This window comes from Silurus meridionalis, chromosome 10 (genome assembly GCF_014805685.1).
Source record: "Silurus meridionalis isolate SWU-2019-XX chromosome 10, ASM1480568v1, whole genome shotgun sequence".
Classification (NCBI taxonomy): Eukaryota; Metazoa; Chordata; class Actinopteri; order Siluriformes; family Siluridae; genus Silurus; species Silurus meridionalis.
In genome coordinates, this window is record NC_060893.1 from 14272414 (window position 1) to 14293581 (window position 21168).

The window sequence follows — 21168 nt, forward strand, 5'->3', positions numbered from 1 at the left end:
ACACAACACAATGTATAAACACAAAAGAAGAAAATAAAAATATATATTAACTGCTACATGAATTTAGCTAGCTTCGAAAACCGACAATAAACCGATTGTGAGAGCAACATGATAATAAGAATATCATGCGAGTGTGCGAATCAATAAATGTTATAAATACAAAATATCAAAGGTTTTTACACTTGAAAATATGAGCATGATATACAGTATATTAAAAAAGGAGTACTATCAACAAAGCTACATAAGAAAAAAGCAGGTGATTGACTAGAAGTACGGGGTAAATGTGCTTAGCTGTATGTTTTTTAAATGCATAATTTATTACTAGTTACAGTTTTCAGAGCCAAACAGACGCAGCACCATAGACACAGATGAGTGGTGTATCTCTCCACCCTGTGGTGCAGGTGAGTGCTACAGTAACCTGTAACTTTCTGCCTCATGAGTTTATTTATGAGCACGCGCCTTTTTTCAGCACCATGGCCAGATCCAACATGAACAAACACTGACCATATGTCACAGTAAATCTGTTCCACGTCCATCATTTTATCGCTGCACACCGTTTCCGGTGGACGAGGGAGAGTTTTACAGCAACAGATCTGACAGACATCATGCAGTTATACAGAACCTTACAGGTCTGCTTTTAAAACCATTCTGGAATAAACGTGGAGTTCCGCTATTAAGATGATTCCCCGATACAGACCGGTATGTATGCTGTTACAAACAATTTATGTCTAGATTTATGATGCTGGAGTTAGTTTGAGCACGGTTGTGAGTAACGCAACAGCAACCCAACACAGTGTTTTGTGAGAAATCCAAACCTTGTGCCAAAGCAACTTATGACTCACTTGCTAAGTACATTTACTGTACATTTTACATCATTGGCTGACTTGCATGTGAGACAGGATACTGAAGAGATGCCTGGGGTTTAAAACTTAAAAACTCAAGTATAAAAACACTGGCATGCCACTGTGGACGTTTGAAGTTGCAAACTTGTGATCAGTTGGCTAATTCCTTTTGTCTAGTACCACCGTTAATGTACCATTTCTAGATCTTGTGTGCTTGGAGTTAGAAGGAAGACTTGTAAAGCTGTAGTTGTAGTTGTAGATGGGGGCCACAACAGTGTTTCTTTCCTCACCATGCTTTATTGCAGATGTGCTTGTGTGTGTGTGTGTGTGTGTGTGTGTGTGTGTGTGTGTGTGTGTGTGTGAAATAGTGAAACAGAGAGAAACCTATAGTGATTGTCATAACAAATGAGAATGAAAGTATATATTGATAGCATGTCAGACATCCAGGATGCTTCAGCTGCTCTTTTAGTTTATAAATGACTCAGAGTTTTCCTTGACTTTTGAACTCGGCCGCCCAATAAGGTTCTTGGTAGGATGACACAGGGGTCATTATCCACGTCACCATGAAACACAAGGACATCAGTGATAGTGCAGTGTACCCCTTTGATGTCATTTACGTATTACTGTGTTTATTTATTTTTTCCAACAGTTTTTGGGATTTTACATGATGTAAAATTAGACTGTGGGTGTTCTCAGTTTGGCAGCTTGTTTGGTTCTCAGCTTTCCATTGTTGCAACATTCATTTACTCATAAGGTGGCTCTAAAGAAGACTATATATCAATTATAAATGTGGCAATTGTCTGAGGGCTCACTTAAACCAATGACCAAGAAACAATAACAAGCTACTAAATATTAAAGTCCTACAAGGAAAGATTAGTCTATAAAAGGGATGTCTGGAAGCCTTTTGGGAAGTTTGTTGTTCATGTTTACTTAGCAGTAAGGCTTCCAAGAAAAACTTGACTATACAAATGACTTTGTGAGGAAGTGTGTAATGCAGGAAGAGAAGCTTTCTCTTGGAAATAGCCTTTCCATTGAAATGGCAAGCAAGTAAAACCACCTTATATGTCCTGATTTGTTAAAAGGTTTACATTACTTGCAAAATGATTGTGGCTTAAACAATATTGTAGCCATTCTTTTTTTACCTGATATTAGCTAGCTAAGAAAAACAGCATGAGACGATATACTGTCACTGTATAAGCACCATTTTAGAGGGTACATAAATACATTTTGTGAACATAACTTGTTTTTCTTCTTTTAAGAGCCTAAGGCAGAACAGTGGCCTGAAAAATGAGAGTTTGCCTTCTAACAGCTATTTTATTGACAGCTTTTACAATGTAAGAAGAAATTAATTAAAATGATAAAGCTTATAATTAATAAGAAGAAGAAGAAGAAGAAGAAGAAAAAGAAGAAGAATGAAATACAATATATAAAAATGTTGACTTTTTTTCTTTGTATAGAGTAAGTTAAGTATAAAAATGATCTCACCTTCCCATATATTCTATATGCCTAAAACCTTTCAAACTTGTTGCATGCAACTTGGTGTAATAAATCTAAAAAAAACCAATATTTTTTATATTGAACACTTCATGGCTTTGAACATTCGAGTCCTTTTCATTTCATATGCTTGTAGAGAAATGGAAATGGAATAATTTGTTCATTGTTTACTTAACATCCATATAGATAATCCTAAAGCTGCATTTAAACTGGAATATTTGTTCAATGTTAAATTTATAAACCTGACATCGTAAAACAAGGTAATTCTCCTAAAAATGTAGGCTACAGTTAGATTCAGCTTATTAAAGTATATCATTTAGTCCTACTGGAAATAATGTAGTGCTTCACATTACGTTGCCAGGCAAAGATAGCAACATTAGCAGCAATTGCTATATGAATGACTCATGCCAAACAGCACATTGTGTGCATGTGTCTATGTGTGGGTGTGTGTGTCTATGTGAGTGTGTGTTACCAGACACCCACACTATCCTTTTACTTATGGAGCTGTCTAATAGTTATGCCACTTCATGTCAGTGTGTCTCTGTAGGATGTTTCCCATGGGTGGTGTTTATGCGCAGGACAGGAAGTAACAGGAAATACAAGTGAAATATGTGTTTCTTCAGATTGATTTCTGCATGGATCAGGTAATCAGGTTAGCTATATTTAAACTGTAGAAATCTTTTTGTAGAGATCTTTTTATGATTTAACATAACTCATATATATATATATATATACATACATAATTTTACATAATGCGTTTTAATATGCATTGAATCTTAAATGTAAAGGTTATATATATATATATATATATTTAAGATTTAATGCATATTAAAATGCATTATGTAAAATTATGCATTATGAAATTGAACTTAATTCATGTATTATAAAATAAAATGGAATTATATGGCATATGGAGTGCCTTACAGATTTAGCAGGGCCAATCATTTAAGTGTTTCCAATCTGGATGTCCTATTATGCTGCATTCTATTTGCCCTACTTACCCAGCTCAGGAAGGCTCCAGAGAGAATACTTGTTTAATATGCAGACATGATTTTTAGAAGGTTTTCTATTCAAATTGACAATCTTGGCTGACACGTAGCACATGAAGTGTGAAGTATATTGTGATGCTGGTGCTGTGTGCTTTCCCTCCCCCTCTCCTTTAGCACATACACTCCTCTCTGTCTCTCTCTCCCTCGCTCTCCCTCGCTCTCTCTCTCTCTCTCTCTCTCTCTCTCTCTCTCTCTCTCTTTCTCTCCCCTGCTCTCTTTTTTTCACTCTCGCTCTCTCCTACTCTTTTCCTCCCTTTTCTTACCAGCCCTCCTTGTCATGTGAGCACAGACAGATGCACACACACTCGGACACACAGGACAGATATCCTCAAGGTCAGCTTTGAGCCCTAATTGAAAGGAAACAAGACACTTCTTTGTGCATGGGCATCCTTTTTTTGCATTGAGCCCAAGCATTTATTAAAGGGATGTATTTAAGCTGTGCAGATGCCGGGGAAATTGGATGCAGGCATGTCTCGGTGTGCATGCAGAATGTGAACTTACCTGCTCTCTGCTCTCCACCTGCAGCAAGGATGTAACTACCTACGGATAAGAAACGACACCTCCTGTGCATCTCTTCTTTCCTCCTCCCCCTCTTCCTTTGGTTCTCCTCACCCTCTTTTCCTCTGCTGCTCCTGCAGAGACCAGGCTCCACCATGTCCCTGTCCTTCTGTGGCAGTGAGAACAACTCCATTGCCTACAATGTGGACCGTGGTGTGCTTAACAATGGATGTTTCCTCGATGCCCTCACTGTGGTGCCCCATGTCTTCCTGCTCTTCATCACCTTCCCTATCCTTTTCATTGGTAAGTGCCTCAGACGAATAAGCATCAACCTTCGGGCAACCTTCTGGAGTAAATTTATTTTAGTGATGCAGGATATTTTTAGCTGTGTTATCAAAGGCATGCTTTTAATGTTGTTTAAAAATTTAGAACACACAGTGCTCTATCTGGCCCAAAGGTAAAAAGAAGTGTGAAAGTATTTATTTATTTATTTTTTGTATAAGGCAGTCAGAACAATGCATGACTTTTACTGTGAAAAATGTATAGGTTATATGCTGAATGCATCACTGTGTGGGGCTTACACTCTTACACTCTTGCCTTTTTACCACAGCAGACATGGCATAACATTATAGTCTCATACTGATTTAATGTCTTACAGTTACAAATGATCAGTATGGGCATCAGCTTAGACAACAATGTCACAGCCCAGACAGACTGGGTTTTCTGTGTCAATGCATTATAAGCTATCTACAGTAATTCACCTCATTAACGAATAATTCATTTGGAGTGAATCAGATGAGGAGGAAATGAGATGTGATGAGATGAGATGAGATGAGATGAGATGAGATGAGATGATAAAGAAAACTCTTGGAGTCTTGTAGAGCATGAGAAAAACGAGTTTCTGTTGTACATATGGGCAAGGTGGAGCTGTAGGCAATGAATTACTCTCTCTAGGATTTAACTCAGATTTCCAATTACCATAATGTTATTGGCAGGTGAGTGGCCTTGGCACTAGAGTAAAGCATTGGCGCTCTATTCAAACATTACCAACCTAGTCTGCAGCCAAACTCACTGAGCAATAAAGCTTTGTTCTGCATGAGTGTATCTGGATGTGAAAAAGCATAATGACAGATGTTGTGCCCTCATATCTGCATAAGCCTGGTGTTAATATGCTGGAAAGTCTGCAAACTACAAAATGCTACACCAATAGGGAATCAATGCCCTCTGTATCTATTTATAGGTTGGGGCAGCCAAAGCTCCAAGGTTCACATTCATCACAGTACATGGCTTCATTTCCCTGGACATAACCTGCGCTGGATCCTCACCTTCATCCTTCTGTTTGTGCTGGTGTGTGAGATCGCAGAGGGGATTGTCTCTGATGGGTAGGTTTTAACTCCTGAACTCTTGCTAGCACTGAATGAAATTTCGCATTAATCTGTAAGGATATGTGTAGCAAAAATCTACTGAGCCCATTAGACAACAATATTGACTGCTCTGTCCCTTCAAGCTAATCCCCATGTGCCCACTCTAAATTAATTGAATTTAAGCTCTTCAGCACCAATCAGATTTTTCACTCAAGTGTAGGAGATCATATTGAGTAACACAATCCATAAGGTTACACACATGATAAAATGAAAATGTACATTCTTTTTGAAAATAAGTTTATATGGATTGTCTGCCACACAAGGCCCAAGAATTAACTGTTACTATAGAAACTACTGTATAAAGAACAAGTGCAAGTGCTTTAATCTAAATCTGTGATTTGGATTGCTGTCAGAACTGCTGTTCTAGAAAAGTAATTGACACCTTCTGACCAATCACAAATTCAACACTGCTTTGGTGTGAACTGTTTCAAGGCCTCTATATCTCTTTTCCTCTTTCTGTCACAGGTTTACACAGTCTCTTCATCTACATCTGTATATGCCTGCATCCCTGGCTTTCATGGCTGGTATCACTTCTATAATCTACTACCACAACATAGAGACCTCCAATTTTCCAAAGTTGTTGATAGGTACATGCTTTTCTCACATCACACATCACAAAAACAAACATTGGATAAATAAATAGTGAAGGAAATAGTGAACAGACTGAATATTTATTGTTTTCTTTTTGTTCTGTTTCAGGTCAGTTTAATAGTTTAATAGATTTAGGATACGTGTATTTACCCTTCTGCAAGGGTTCAGCAACAAATCACACAATGACATCTAATGTTGTAAAATACTAATGGGTTATACAGTTACAGGTGTATTAATGGTAGTATAAATATCAATAATTCTTCCAGCGATTAGGCCCTAGACCCCTAGGGACTGTTGGGATGACAACCTCAGCCACTAATAGATAGATAGATATATAGATAGATAGATTTGCCACATTAGAGCAAATTCACTGTGCAAAGTCTCCTGTGAACATGGGCACACTGGATAATTTATATAATTAAATCAAATAGACTGCATTTGCAGTATATGATGTTTTCTGTAATATTCTTTTACCTGAAAGCACATGAGCCATTTCTGAAACAATATTAGACCATCCACATGCTATTTGTTATCTTTTTAAATACTCTATAATCTCACAGAGTCAATTTCACATGTACAACATTTATCAGTAGTTATCACATATGCACAATGAGTGCATAGTACATGTTGACCTAGGTGTTTCCTACCATGTAATAATAACGTGTTTAAATACATTGCTATTAAAGATGTGAGATGCTTGAGATGTGGCTGTTATACAACAGACAGAACATATGGAGAGCTCTCATAGTGAATTCACAGAGTACAAGTTATTAAATAGGTTTATAAATTCTGCTACTGATTATGACCTATTCATGCTTCCAATTTTCTAAATAGCTATTATTTAAGCTAACACTGTTTATAAAATAGGCAATAATCTTTACTTATGGCTCAATCTGTTCACAGCATTGCTTATTTATTGGATCTTGGCATTTATCACTAAAACCATCAAGTTTGCCAAGTACACAGAGCACGGCATTGGTATGAGACAGTTGCGCTATTGCTTGACCGGCCTCCTTGTTCTGCTCTATGGCCTGCTACTGACTGTGGAGATCAATGTCATACTTGGGCGGGTAAGTGGTATACTATTTGTGTGTGACCTTAATGAAGTTGTTGTGACTATTGATGGCTTGGTATATATAGATATATATTGAATGGGTGAGTTAGAAAAGTAAGACAGAGTCTTATAGCATTGGGTCTCTCTCTCTCTCTCTCTCTCTCTCTCTCTCTCTCTCTATATATATATATATATATATATATATATATATATATATATATATATATATATATATATATATATGAAACTATTTTGCAAACACACAGTGCCACACATGCACCAAAAGATCATTTACAAGAATCTATTTCTTAAGGTCAAGTTTTTCAAATCCATAATCCTGCTGTGACTTTGTTGATTAGCAAACAGAAAACTTATTTTTGCTGTTATCCTGCTCTTTTGTGATTATAGACTATGCCCTCATCCATTTTTTTTTTCTCCAATGGCATTTAAAAAAAAAATCAATGTCAAGAAAGTAATTCACCACCTTCATGTTCCTTACAATTTTAAAACATCCATAGTATGTGACAGCATTAAACATGAGTACGAAAGATATGTAAAATAACCTGACAAATTTGTCACCTGTCAAGCCATTTGTTGTCAAGCCATTTGTTGACAGTAAGGATGGAGTTTATTATTGATATTATTATTGATATTAATAATATTGTTGCTGTTGTTGTTTCTGGAAAGGTTCTATAAATATACACTGCTATTTCATTTTTCCAAGCCAACCCTAGTTTAAAGGTAGGGTGGAGGGGAGTGGATTTATTTTCATCAGCCTTTTAGCATGTCATTAAACCAGAGTATTATCTACTTTATATTATTCAATGACTGTGAAAGAGATATGAAATGTACACATTCCAAAATAATTACTGTATATAATAATCAGGTAAGAGATAATTAGATGATAATAAATAATTAGATGGTTAGAACTGTGTTTTGTTTGCTGGAGACATGATAAGAAACACGTGGCTCTACAGTTTATGTGAAACTAAACCCATAAATGGTTTTAGTTTTTAATCTGCTTAGAAAGAAAACAATAATCTTCAGGCTCGGAAGCAGAGGGAAAAAAATATATGGACCACCAAACCCAGAGACACTCCTTGGTTTGCCGGTCAGACTTGATTTTGACACTAGAATTCAGGGGTTTCTATCTTAGACAGCACACAGCCATGTCTTTTGAGGACACATATTTAAAGTGCCCACAATGATCATAAACTGTATTTGTAGCAGCTAGCTATACTGTCTAGATTTGATGACTATAATGTCAAATCAGATTTTGTCTTTAGTACCTCAAATTGTAGAATTGATTTTTGTGTGATCTATGATGCTATTAGCACTCTACATGCAACTTGGATTCTGCCTTGATTAAATGAATCTGAGATGCTTCTAAAAATGGCTATACCCAAAGAAATAAGCACCATACTTGGTGTCATATAATGTATGTGTTCACGCTTACATGTGTGTGTCACTGGGTGTGTGTACATGTGTGTTTGTGTGTATGACTGAGTGAGTGAGTGAGTGAGTGAGCGAGTGAGTGTTCATAAATTTCTTTTATCTCTACACAGAGTATATTTCAAAGCACAAGTTTATTCCAGTCAGACAGACCATGTCTGTGTTTACACTGAAATCTCAGTCCTTGCGCATCTGTGTCCTCTCTAAGCACAATCTAGCCTTTTGGCTTTCATCAACATCCTGTTTTTCCACATCAACTCCCGGGATTCTCTGTGATTTTACCCCTGATTGCTCATTGCACTGATAAGTAAATGCTTCTCATTGAGGCCTTTCCTCTAGTAAAGCCCCTAATAACATCTTCTGCTATTGATGATGCACTGAAGGCTCTCTCATGCTTGTCAACAATGTAGTCATAATTACACAATTTGTCATTGTAACTAATTACAGAGGTTATGCCAAATAATAGGTCATAATTGCAAACAGTGTATATACTACTGGCCAGTACTAACCTGATTGGGTCGATGGTCTCCAGCTCATCAATAGTACAAAATTTGCACTAAAGGCTTCATGGCATGGTTAAAAAATGCCAAATACGGCAAGTCAATTTTACCTCCTTTCATAATAAATAAATACTGTTTATGCCTGTTAGTATTTTGTAAACTGGATGTGTTACTGAAGTTAATGCTAAGGATAAATGTGTAGGCATAGCATTACTTAGCTGCATTACAGTAATAATTGTCAATAAGGGGTCCCCAAGAGGAATATGTGTGTTTAGTATATATCAGGGTCATATCAGGGCCAACCTGAATGAACATAATCTAGGTCATTCAGAAGAAATGTCACCTGCCTGAAAAATATATGATCCTCTTCCAGAGGATAACCGGCAATATATTCTGACCGCTGCTAGCTAAAATCAGTGATGCACTCCAGAAAGACAGAGACAGTTGAGTCTTTTTTTATTGATAGTCTGCTGTCTAACAGTATCATATTTATTTCTTTTCTCTTTGCATCAGTCTTTTATATAAACAGTATTCAAGGTTTATCTAGCAGCAGAACAGAAAACAATAACCAGCACATCTTATGATGTAATAAGAGCATCTGTTCCTTGTTTTATTTCTCTGACATGGTTTAGTTTGGTTTGGTTTGTTAATGGTATGCATATTTAAAATACATTATTTATGCTGCCTTCAGACACTCTTAAAAGCTTTGTGTTCATCTGTCAAAGGCTGATAAATATATCAAAACAGGTTGGATGTTAAATAACTTGCTGTGTAAATGTTCTTATTTGCCCCATGCCTCATTTCGATGCGTGTTCTTTGTATTTTTGTATGCAGCGCTATATGTGTTTTGCCCATCCCACTGAGGTAAAGCCTCCTGAAGACTTGCAGGACTTGGGTGTGCGTTTTCTGCAGCCATTCGTCAATTTGATCTCAAAGGGTACATACTGGTGGATGAACACTTTTATCACCTCGGCTCACAGGCGCCCCATTGACCTGAAGGTCATCGGCAAATTGCCCATTGCCATGAGGGCACTCACTAATTATCTGAAACTGCGCAAGGCCTTTGAAGCTCAGAAGGTACCACAACACAACCGCATGCATGTATGTCAATAATATTGAGAGGTTTATCAGGAAGATTTAACTAGAATGAGGGCCAGTAACTTATGCATGCCTTTGATAATGGTAAGAGATGTAAGATGGTTCTGAGAGATCAGACAATAAGCTAGAAGCATGCTTGAATCATGGAGAGAGGTTTTTATTTTCCACTTGCGTTTTGTTCCGGTTGCTGGGAGAACAAGGATTTTCCACTGTGAATGCAGTGACATTTTGACCCTCAGTGGGGTGAAAGCATTCTGTCACTGTCTCTTCATGGGAATGAAGAGGGCTGCGTGTGTATGTTTGTGTAAGTTTATGTGTGAGTTTATATGTGAAATAAATTATTATCTTAACTTCTACTGGATTCTGTATAAGTTAGGATAATCAACTATTTAATATTTTTAATTGTTAAATTAATAAAATAAAATATTTGTATTTATTATTTTTAAAATTCAGGGCTGCAACTAATTATTATTTTTGAGAACCGAAAAAATTATAGATGTTTTGCTTATTATGACCCCAAAAAACTTTAATTCAGGGTATTTATGTATGAAAGTGTACTCTCTTAACTGTCTTTAATTTAGACATTTTAAAGCTTATAGTAGCTGCTTGTTGACGAGCACATGGGGAATTTCTCCTTTAACAAAGTCCCTCATGCTGGGTTGTTTTTTCTGTAAAAAATAAATAAATAAATAAATAAATAAAATAACATTTGAGTATAAAAGGTGAAGCAATTTGTGTAAATCAATATTTATATTGTGTTTTGCAGATGGCAAGTTGACAACCATGTTTAAAAAATCTATATAAAATATAATACAACATTATTTTGACAAATCTTCTTTAAAAAATACAGAGACAGTTTGTTCATTTGTGAAGATATAAGCATCTAGAATATATAAATAATTTAATTTTGTATAATAAATAAAAGATATATGATACATATGCATCAATTTAATATACAAACTTTGAAAACAAGCATTTCAATGTAGAAAAGCTGCAGTAAATCACATTTAAAAACAAGTTACTGTTGTAGTAGACAAATACTATAAAAAGAGAATCAAATGGAGAAACGCAGCAGGCAAACAGGCTTGATTAAAAAAAGGAAAAAATATGCATTTGTGTACAAATGCATAAGCATTTGCTGGAAAACAAAACAAAAATGTATTAATTTACTGCTGCTATTTGCTGCTTTTAGATTTAGTGTTTGTTCTCACCATTTTAATTGAATCTATCACTATGTTGTGAGCGAGGTGATTGCGCAACCGGATGCTCACAGGTCACGACAGAACAGATCCAGTATGACTGTCCCGAAGTTAGCAAACAAAAAGTTTACACAATAGCACCATTAAACTATAATATTTTTACATTATGATAAATATAGTTTTTGCTTAATGTGCTGATGTTTTGCCTTAATTAATGAAACCGGTGTGTTTTCTTTTCACGTGCTTGTGCATCACTGTGTAATGTGTACATTTTTCCCTGTTGTGATGAATAAAAATGCTCCCATGTCTTGGATGAGCAGTCCAAGTATTCGAAAAAGGCTTCGAAAAAAGGCATCGAAAACGAATTTCATTATTATCGATTTATTGTTGCAGCCCTAATACATATACTGTGTGTGTGTATATATATATATATATATATATATATATATATATATATATATATATATATATATATATATATATATATATATATATATATATATATATATATATATATATATATAGATATATATATATATATATATATATATAGATATATAGATAGATAGATATAGATAGATATAGATAGATATATATAGATATAGATATGACTCCTTTACTATACAGATCACAATTAATTCAATTAATATTATTAACTTTTAAAGACTCATAAGAGCATTGGTCTGAATTATAATACTGCACTGAAATATTTGTCTGAGACAGCAGAGAAGAAAGGGCTGAATTATATAACTGTATAATTTATTATTAATGCATAGCAATAATTTTCTCTGAAATGAACAGCCTTCAGACACAAAATAAAGCCTCATCCTTGACCCATATATATTATTGACACATCTGGAATATTGTAGAAAAATTAAATCATTAATTATAATGCTGTGGAATTGTATTGCTAGAAGATGACTCCTTTATGCTTTACTCCTAAACACCCTTCACACTACAGAAGCTTTTTGCACTTGTCGGTGCTAAAGCAGTTTTGTGTTTCATTATGGCTCTGTCAGAAGGTCTTCTGGGAGTGCCTATTGCCTGACTCATTGTCTTTGTCCTCTTTTTTTACTGTTTCTGTGCAAAAGAGGCCTGATGGCCTTCAGCCACAGGGTCCTCAATGGATCTGGAGGGCGCTACGTGAGGCTTTTGGGAAGCCCTTGATCCTAAGCATTACCTTCCGCTTCCTGGCTGACCTGCTGGGTTTTGCTGGCCCGTTGTGCATCTCGGGTATTGTGCACCACATCAGCAAGAAGAACCACACTATCCAGGCACCAGTAAGCACTTCACACTGATCTGTTTTTCAGATTAGCACACAATAAACTTACATACACTTATTACATATACTAAAATGATTCATCAATGCAATGCAGTGCTGCTAATTGGCCGCTTTCTTACTGAATAACCTGTTCTCATTTCCATTGCTGATTGTCCTGGGGCTGACTTCAGGGTCAAGCAACCCCCATCTTTGAGAGGGTCTTAGAAAGGTTGATTAGATTGCTGTGCCTGCTGTTTTTCAGCTTGTGAGGATTCTCGTGGCTCTGCATTTCACTGCCAGGACGTTCTCATCCGTCTTCATCAAATATTTACTGGATGAATAGAATGGTGGCAGGCTCTTAGATTTCAGACTGTTCATGTGTCCAATATAATATCATGATCAACCTTACACCTCAAAAACCTTTCTCAAGGACTTGACTAAGGTTATCTTTATTGCAACTGTGTTGTTACGGGATCTTGCTTAGTATGCATGTTAACTCATTGTGTTCAGAAATAAAATCGTTTTTTTTACAGGATCAAATGATTTGGGTTATTACTATAACACATATTACAATAATTATTTGGCATAACTAGAACAATTAGAATAATGGTTCAGACAGAATGATACCAGATGACATTACTGCATTTTCAGCAAAAAAAAAAGTTCTTTCAGGGCTTATTGCTCATATGCATTTGTCTAATGAGACCTAGAGCACATAGAGCACATTTCTGAATCATTAACAGCTCTATTTCCTAATTTAGTTGCAGTTAATACTGATGTCCACTTTGTGGTTGACCTAACATTTTTTTGATTGTTAATTATGGCTGCAGGGTTAATTAAAAACGTTTGCTGAATTGATTGAAATTTGCACTTGAAGTTGTACAATTTAATCAATTACTTTACATTGAGAAAAGATACCCTAAAGACCAAGGTATTGGCTAATTCTCTGACAAACCTTGATTTCCCCTGTCCTTCTAGGGTTTAGCAAATGAATGGATAGATCATCTGCTAGGTTAATTCTGTGAAAAGTGGACAGAATAATAAAAGACACAAAATAATGACAGAATTATAATGACATTCAATCATTTCAATCATGGAACATTTTAGTTTGGCATTCCTATTTGGCAGTATTTGTATTTGGTAATCTATGCAAAAGCATTCTAACCCTGTCAAATTGGATGGGTATCTCCTGCACAGCCCTCTTTATTTTACCTCACAGATTATTGATTTGATTTAGATCTGGATTCTCACAGGGCCATTCCAAAACATTGATCTGGTTTTGGTGAAGCTGTTCCTTTGTTGAATGGGGGGTGTCTTTGGTTGCTGTCACGCATGAAATGTCTAGTTATCCTAAGTGTATGAGCAGAAGTGTTGAAGTTTTTCACTAAAATGAACTTGTATTCGAACCATTTATTATTCTGTCAATCTTGGGGGGAGGGCAGGGGGGAATAAAGATTCTTCTATCCTGAAACCTTATCTAAAAAACCCACACATATAAATAATTTGTGCAATTGTTGTCACATGTGGAAAGAAACAATTGCACTGATTTTCCATAGTTCTTTGTATTTTTATAGATTACCTTGTCAAAAAAATAGGTTAGGGTTTAGTTCATTTTGACTTGCAGACTTTAATACTTTTGTTATATCTGCTGCAAAATAAGTATACAGTGCATTGAAATGTAATTTTGGATCAGGTTCAACAATTTTCTTTTCAAAATTGCTTTATACCTAATTTAAAACATTATAGCAGTCACAATACTTTAAATTAGCTGAAACTGTGTGCTTGAGTTGGATGGCTTTCTTCCCACTGCTTAAAACATAACATTGTAATTCAAATAATAACACTCTGGGCCTGATGGTGTGTCACTTAGATGCTTAGATGTATTTATATATTTTTTTTTCAGGCAAAATTATTGGGAGTTTATTTCATCTCCTCTCAGGAGTTTCTCGCTAATGCCTATGTACTGGCTGTGTTGCTGTTCTTTGCGCTGCTTCTGCAGAGGACCTTTCTACAAGCCTCCTATTACGCAGCCATACAAACTGGCATCAACCTGAGAGGAGCCATCCAGGTATATACAAGCTTGTATACATGTAAAATGTGTGGTAAATATGAATATATATATATATATATATATATATATATATATATATATATATATATATATATATATATTCGTAATTTTTTGTTCTGTACCTTATGTACAAGTCAATCCTCTTTTAGCTTTAGTTTCTTGACTGACTGACTGACTGACTGTGTTACAATTGTTTTTTAAATAGCAGATCGTTATTCAACCTTTTTTTCTGGAAATCACGACCTAATTAATGTGAAAAGCAGTAAGAGTTAATGTAATTGTACCATTAATGCATTGCAGTAATGTAAATACCCTAAGCTATTGATTATTTGAAGCACATTTGTAAGGTGAAAGATTATTGATTTGATTTGGATATGGATTCTCACTGGGCCAATCCAATACCTGGATCTGTTTTTGGTGAAGCTGTTCCTTTGTTGAATGGGGGTGTCTTTGGTTGCTGTCACGCATGAAATTTCTAGTTATCGTAAGTGTATGAGCAGAAGAATTTATTATTCTGTCCACCTTGATTAAAGCCCCAGTTCCAGCTGAATCAGAGCAGCATATTGCTTATATACACCATAATGGTTCACGATGGGGATGTATTTTTTTATTAACATATTATTTGGTGTTAAAAAAAATCTAATTTGGTTTGAACCAATTGCACATTATTCAACATGGTTTTGTAAATAAATAAATTATTTGTGCAATTGTTGTCCCATGTAATGACAAAAATTCTAAATTATATTTTTGAACAATGAGATTCAGTATATACGTCATAAGATATAAGAAATAGTCAGGAAAATCCTATAGTTAGAGCTGTGGGGTTATTCAGTGACCTCAATTGATAGTAGATGTATGCAAATTAGTATTTAACATGATTTTGAATCTAATTGGTTGATTCTGAACACTGCCACATTCTTAAATATAAAAGGGTGTGTAAACTTATGTGAGCTGGGTTGTAGATTTTATAGTTTTTCCCTTTAATTCCTGAAACCAATCCTAGATGTTTGTCACTTGATTTTTATGTTTTGGACATCCACAAAATAGGGGTATTACCATATTTGTCACAGGGGTGTGTAAAGCTTTTCGTTTTTACCTTCCACTGTGACTTTATATGTTTGGAATCTTAAACAGCTGGTTAGAGGAGCTCAAGGTTTTCGACTAAAGAGTCAAAGAATTTATTACACTCTGGAACTGTCAACAGCTAACAATTCCTAATTGCAGTCCTCGACCTGCCTAATGAGGTGGATATGAAGTAGCCAAGTTAATTACTTAACTAACGACTAAAGACTAGTGGGTCCATACTTGTATGTCCATGCTTTTTAAAAGTCTTAAATATTCACAAATATATGTTCAGCATATAAAATAACTTTGTATTTATATATTAAATTGTATTTATATTTAATATTTATTTATAATAAAACTAAATGTAAATTATATGTTTAAAAATAGTTGCTGCAGCGATTGTGTCGACTTTTGTTGACTTACATATAAAAATCCTTCAAAGTGCAGAGAAATTACTATAAAATGTGCAGATAGTTCTGGTGAAAAAAAAATTCTAACTACAAATAGCTTTCTTAAAATTATAATCTATAAAATCAGTGCAGGACAACAAGGATAACATTTCTATCATTCATATGGGCCTTTGAAACAAACTTGTTTTAAAATTTTATATTTTATTAATGTAATGTAATTCATTTTGTTTATGTTTATCATCATGTAAATTTAATATATTCTCGCTTTTTTGTATTCTTTATATTATTAATAGAGTTTGACCTAGGTCTTAATTCATTTGCCTTTCTTGCTTTTGTGGTCTTGTTTTTGTCAGACAAAGATTTACAATAAGATCATGCGTCTGTGCACGTCCAACATGTCTATGGGGGAGATGACAGTGGGCCAAATCTGCAACCTAGTTGCCATAGACACCAACCAATTGATGTGGTTCTTCTTCCTGTGTCCAAACCTGTGGGCCATGCCAGTACAGGTATGTGCGTAGTAATTTACAAAGCTTTTGCTTAAGTGAATCATTACCTTGCTTTGTTTTTTACTCTTTTAAATGTGTAATATCATGGACTGCTGCATCTTTATCTCCCCATAGGAGTATTGGATAAACCTTCCCTTTCAATTAAAAATAATTATTATCCTTCATTCTATTTTGCTGTATGATTGCTTTATCCTATATCTTTAGTTACAATTTTATTGGAACAATATAGATTGTATGAGCAATTATTGTCACATTATTGACTTTTTACAGTTCATGCTAGTCCTGCTAATGAGTCTTTTATTTTATACTTAATGTGCGCCTTTAATTACTCATTTAGTCTCATTAGGACCTGAAATAAAGAGAATAAACTTTTGGGAAATAAATTAATCCAATTTTATGCAACAAATATTAAAATTTAGGTTGTAAATGTAGGTCAGTGCTTCTGATAGTATTTATGCCAGCAAAGAAGGCTTTGTAGTCTATACGGCCCTGACCGCCCGTCACTGGTTACTCATAACTACTGTACAGCTTTTACACACGCTACCATACTGCTCAGCATATGTCTTGTGTACAAATGTTCAAATCTGCCATACTGTACAGATATCCTAGTCAGTGAATAACTTGGGGGGAAATGTTCATATACTGTACATGTTTTTATTATTTCTTATTTGTGGTATATTGTATATTGTATATTGTAGCTTATAGTACACTTTCAGTCTTCTTATTTCCTTTCCGGCTTTGGACTGATACTCTTAGCGACTTTATACTCAGCACACTGGACATCAGTCAGATAGTCACAGTCTTTTTTAATTAGACATAAACAGAGCAAATCACATACATTTATTCCAGTAGTAGCTAAATATCATTTAGCCCTTTTTTTATTTTGACCATTTATGGCTGTCATGAATGTTGGTTACAGCTGCCACACTTTCAGTTCCAGAGAGTGGCATTTCTCTAAACCTGGTCTCTGCTTTGCCTCCACTGAGGTTTTCCAATGAGGATTGACTGTATCCTCTTTATAATTTGAGTATAATTAGGTAAAAGTCTTACCATTTCCTATTATAAAGCAATTACTTTAGCATTGATGTAGTGTCTAGTTACATCTTACCTCCCACTTTAATAACAAATTACAGCTTATTAATTCTGGAAAACACAGTTGATTTTCAAAGACACATTCCAGAAGCAGTAGTCTTGTGTACTTTTGGCATTTTACATAGAACTGAGTATGGTGGCTCACTGGTTATGGCTTTGGGATATTGATCGAAAGGTTTTGCAATGACTGTCTGCTGATTATAGGCCCTTGAACAAGGCCATTAACCCCTTTTATGTTCATTTATATCAGGTCACTTTGAATTAAAGCATATGCCAAATAATGTAAATGTGAGTAATTCCTAATCAAAATCATAAAACTTAAATTATGTTATTCTGTTAATGGATATATTTCTTCAGAATCTATGTGGATAATTTAAACCTGTAGCTGAATCCATAATAGAATCCTGTAGCTTGTTTTGTATAAGAGAAAAGGTTTTTTACAGACATGTTGTCAGAGCCGTTTTTAAAGCCATGTGTGTCACACCACCTGCTGCTCCATAATAGCCTATTTTAACAAACTGTCATTTATTCATGCATTAGTGTTGCATTGCAGAAAATACTCCACGAACATGTGGGCTGCTGATAATAAAAGGAGTGGTATGTGTCCTACATCCCAGTCCATTCTTGTCATTAAGCCTTTTAGTGTGCTTTCTAGATAAACAACATATGGGAGTAAATTTCCAAAGCTAAATAGAAAATGCATTTGTAACACATCTTAGGTTTTATTTTAAGTTTCTGTTATAAGTTATTCAAAATCTCTAATGAAATTCACATTTTCTTTTTTAGTCTTTGCTAATATATTCATCAGAATTGGCAAACCTATTAATTAATTGCAGTCAGCTCTAGTCCTCGGTAGCCATTGCTTTTTTAAACAAATTGGATTTTCCTGTTTTAATCATTTTTATTTGAAAACAAATTACAGGTTTGTAACTGATTTATTGTTTACAACTTAAAGGGGTAAGAATACTAAATACTACAGAGTCTTCTGCCTGCTTTTATCTCCAATAAAATATGTTTAAGAACAGTGCATATTTATGGTCTTATTCTGTGTTTTTATTTTTTTTTATTTTACAGCATTTGGGGGGTCAATAGTATAATCTAAAACATCCTTTGGGTATCGGTTGATAGAAGTGAAAATGCATCTTGTTTTTTTTCTTCCATTTGGAAATGCTTCTAATATGGGCAAAATGTTTCACTTTCCAATTTTTTATTCTAATTAAATATATCAGCTGAGTGTGATGATGTAATCCTGTGTATTAATTTGTGTAATTAAATTTACTACATAATAAAATGTAATGAAAATGAAATAAAATACCTTCTTTTAATCTGTTTTAGATTATAGTGGGAGTAATTCTACTCTACTACCTTCTGGGAATAAGTGCCTTGATTGGGGCAACCATCATTACCCTCCTGGCCCCTGTGCAGTACTTTGTGGCTACCAAATTGTCCCAAACACAAAAAAACACCCTGGTGAGTTATACTATCTGGGCTGTTCAATTGCTGCACTGTCTAGGTTAAATTCAAATCTACACAAGATCTATTGACTTCATATATAATTTATATTATATATTTTCTTTTCAGATATGTCAAGTATTCAGACAGGAGTAGTTGTCATGTTTCTCAAGGAACTCTATAATTTTTATGAATGATGTGCACAAAATGTTATATCTGTGTAAATCACAGATATATTGCTGGATACATAATGGACACACTGCTGTCTTAAGAAAATTAGGCCTAAGATACATTCACATGCCACACTGCATAATTACTTTGACTTTTATTTGACCTAAAATAAACAGTTTGTAGTTAATATGCAATATGATTCTAGAAAGTATATAGTCATTTTACAGCCTTTTTTCTTGTAGAATATGGAAATATGGAGACAATTTTTTCCAGACAAGTAAATGCTCAATTGGTAAATAATTGCATTTGTTATGGGCTCAAATAGTAAAGTAAAAAAAAGAGACTCTAGTAATAAATACTTTACTCTGCTCTCCTAAGCATTAATTTATATTATTAGTATTTAGTTTATTTTACTTCCACCTGAAGATAAATGCGTGTATAAAGAATGAGCGTGGCTTCAATACTGACCTTGTAGGAGTACTCCAGTGAGCGGCTGAAGAAAACCAACGAGTTGTTGCGTGGTATCAAGCTACTAAAGCTCTACTCGTGGGAGCACATCTTCTGTTCCAGTGTGGAGGAGACCAGGAGAAAAGAGCTGACCAGCCTGCAGGCCTTTGCACTTTACACTTCCATTTCTAGTGAGAAAGATATTTACTGCATTAAATCCTATACCTGTGTGGGCAAAATGGAAACTCACCTCTTACTTGTTTTTTTTCTTATTTTTCAGTATTTATGAATGCTGCTATACCAATTGCTGCAGTTCTTACTGTAAGTACTACCCTCTGGAAAGTGCTATGTGTTTACTTGGCTGTCTATTATTGAATATCATACTAATAAATAATTTTTAAAAACATAAAAAAACTAGGAAAATAATATCTCAGTGGGATTTATGATCTATGATCTGATGATGATGTAAAAGAAGGATGTATCTTCACAGTGTTATACTGTGCTTGATTATAACACCCCTTTATGAAAAATGTATTAGGGCATATATGGAAAAAATCATTACATAATGTGTAAAACAGCTTCTGGGGCACAATTTATAATTCTATATATTCTTTATAATAATAAAAGAGCTATTTAGTTCCTTAAATAGAAGTTTGTTGTAGTTGCAGGCAAACAAACAAACAAAACATTTACAGATTAATATGTTTGTGTGTGTGTGTGTGTGTGTGTGTGTGTGTGTGTGTGTGTGTGTGTGTGCACGCACATTGCTCACAGACATTTGTGGTCCATGTGCACCTGTCTGACGATGCAGATCTATCTCCAGCTGTAGCGTTCGCCTCACTCTCCCTTTTCCATATCTTGGTCACACCTCTCTTTCTCCTGTCCAGTGTGGTTCGCTCCACGGTCAAAGCCCTTGTCAGGTTTGTCACTTATTAACAGGGTCTACAATCATAAAATCTTGCTTTTATAGCTAACAATTAATAATTATATTCTGTTTTATATTATATTTCCCAAAATATGTCTGTAATTAAAATGTTTTTGTTTTAAAAACTTCAGGTTATGATGGAAATGTCTGTTCATGAAAGAGAAGTATGCCAGAAATATTTGCACATGAATTAAACCAACAAATGCATTAATTATGTTTTTTAAAGGTCAAACAAAATGAGCTTGTCATAAATATTTTAACATTATTAAGCATAATCAAGAATAATAAATAGCTCTGGTGATCTGAATTTACAACACCCAGGATAGGTTCAATTTAACTAGACTTACCTTTTTTTTTTTTTTGGTCAATGTCCATTAATACTTTGTGCTCAGTGGAATGAACATACATTGCTGTAAGGCCATCGGCTTACTCGAAATAGAGAAATGGAAGATTCATGCATTTCCTCATAAAAGCAGAGGCTGTAGATCATGGTTAGTCCATTCATTCTATTTGTAGCATGGAGTTGTGCATGGTTTCACATAGTAGCACACAGTTGTTGTGTGC

The 21168-nt window shown here is 34.8% G+C and overlaps 1 protein-coding gene across 2 annotated transcripts in view; it reads left to right on the forward strand.

Annotated features, from left to right (window-relative positions):
* The first annotated feature begins 558 nt into the window (after positions 1-558).
* Positions 559-21168, forward strand: part of abcc8 (ATP-binding cassette, sub-family C (CFTR/MRP), member 8) — a 50651-nt gene continuing 30041 nt past the window's right edge. Inside the window, exons 1-13 of one of the 2 annotated variants that reach the window (XM_046859606.1) lie at positions 559-699; positions 4024-4186; positions 5124-5265; positions 5773-5894; positions 6802-6968; positions 9739-9981; positions 12293-12481; positions 14366-14530; positions 16362-16517; positions 18945-19079; positions 19708-19870; positions 19960-20000; positions 20454-20599. In XM_046859606.1, the coding sequence (XP_046715562.1) occupies positions 679-699; positions 4024-4186; positions 5124-5265; positions 5773-5894; positions 6802-6968; positions 9739-9981; positions 12293-12481; positions 14366-14530; positions 16362-16517; positions 18945-19079; positions 19708-19870; positions 19960-20000; positions 20454-20599 (1853 nt within the window). In that variant the 5' untranslated portion in view covers positions 559-678. The remainder of the gene's footprint in view (positions 700-4023; positions 4187-5123; positions 5266-5772; positions 5895-6801; positions 6969-9738; positions 9982-12292; positions 12482-14365; positions 14531-16361; positions 16518-18944; positions 19080-19707; positions 19871-19959; positions 20001-20453; positions 20600-21168) is intronic. The other variant, XM_046859607.1, reaches the window with a different exon arrangement.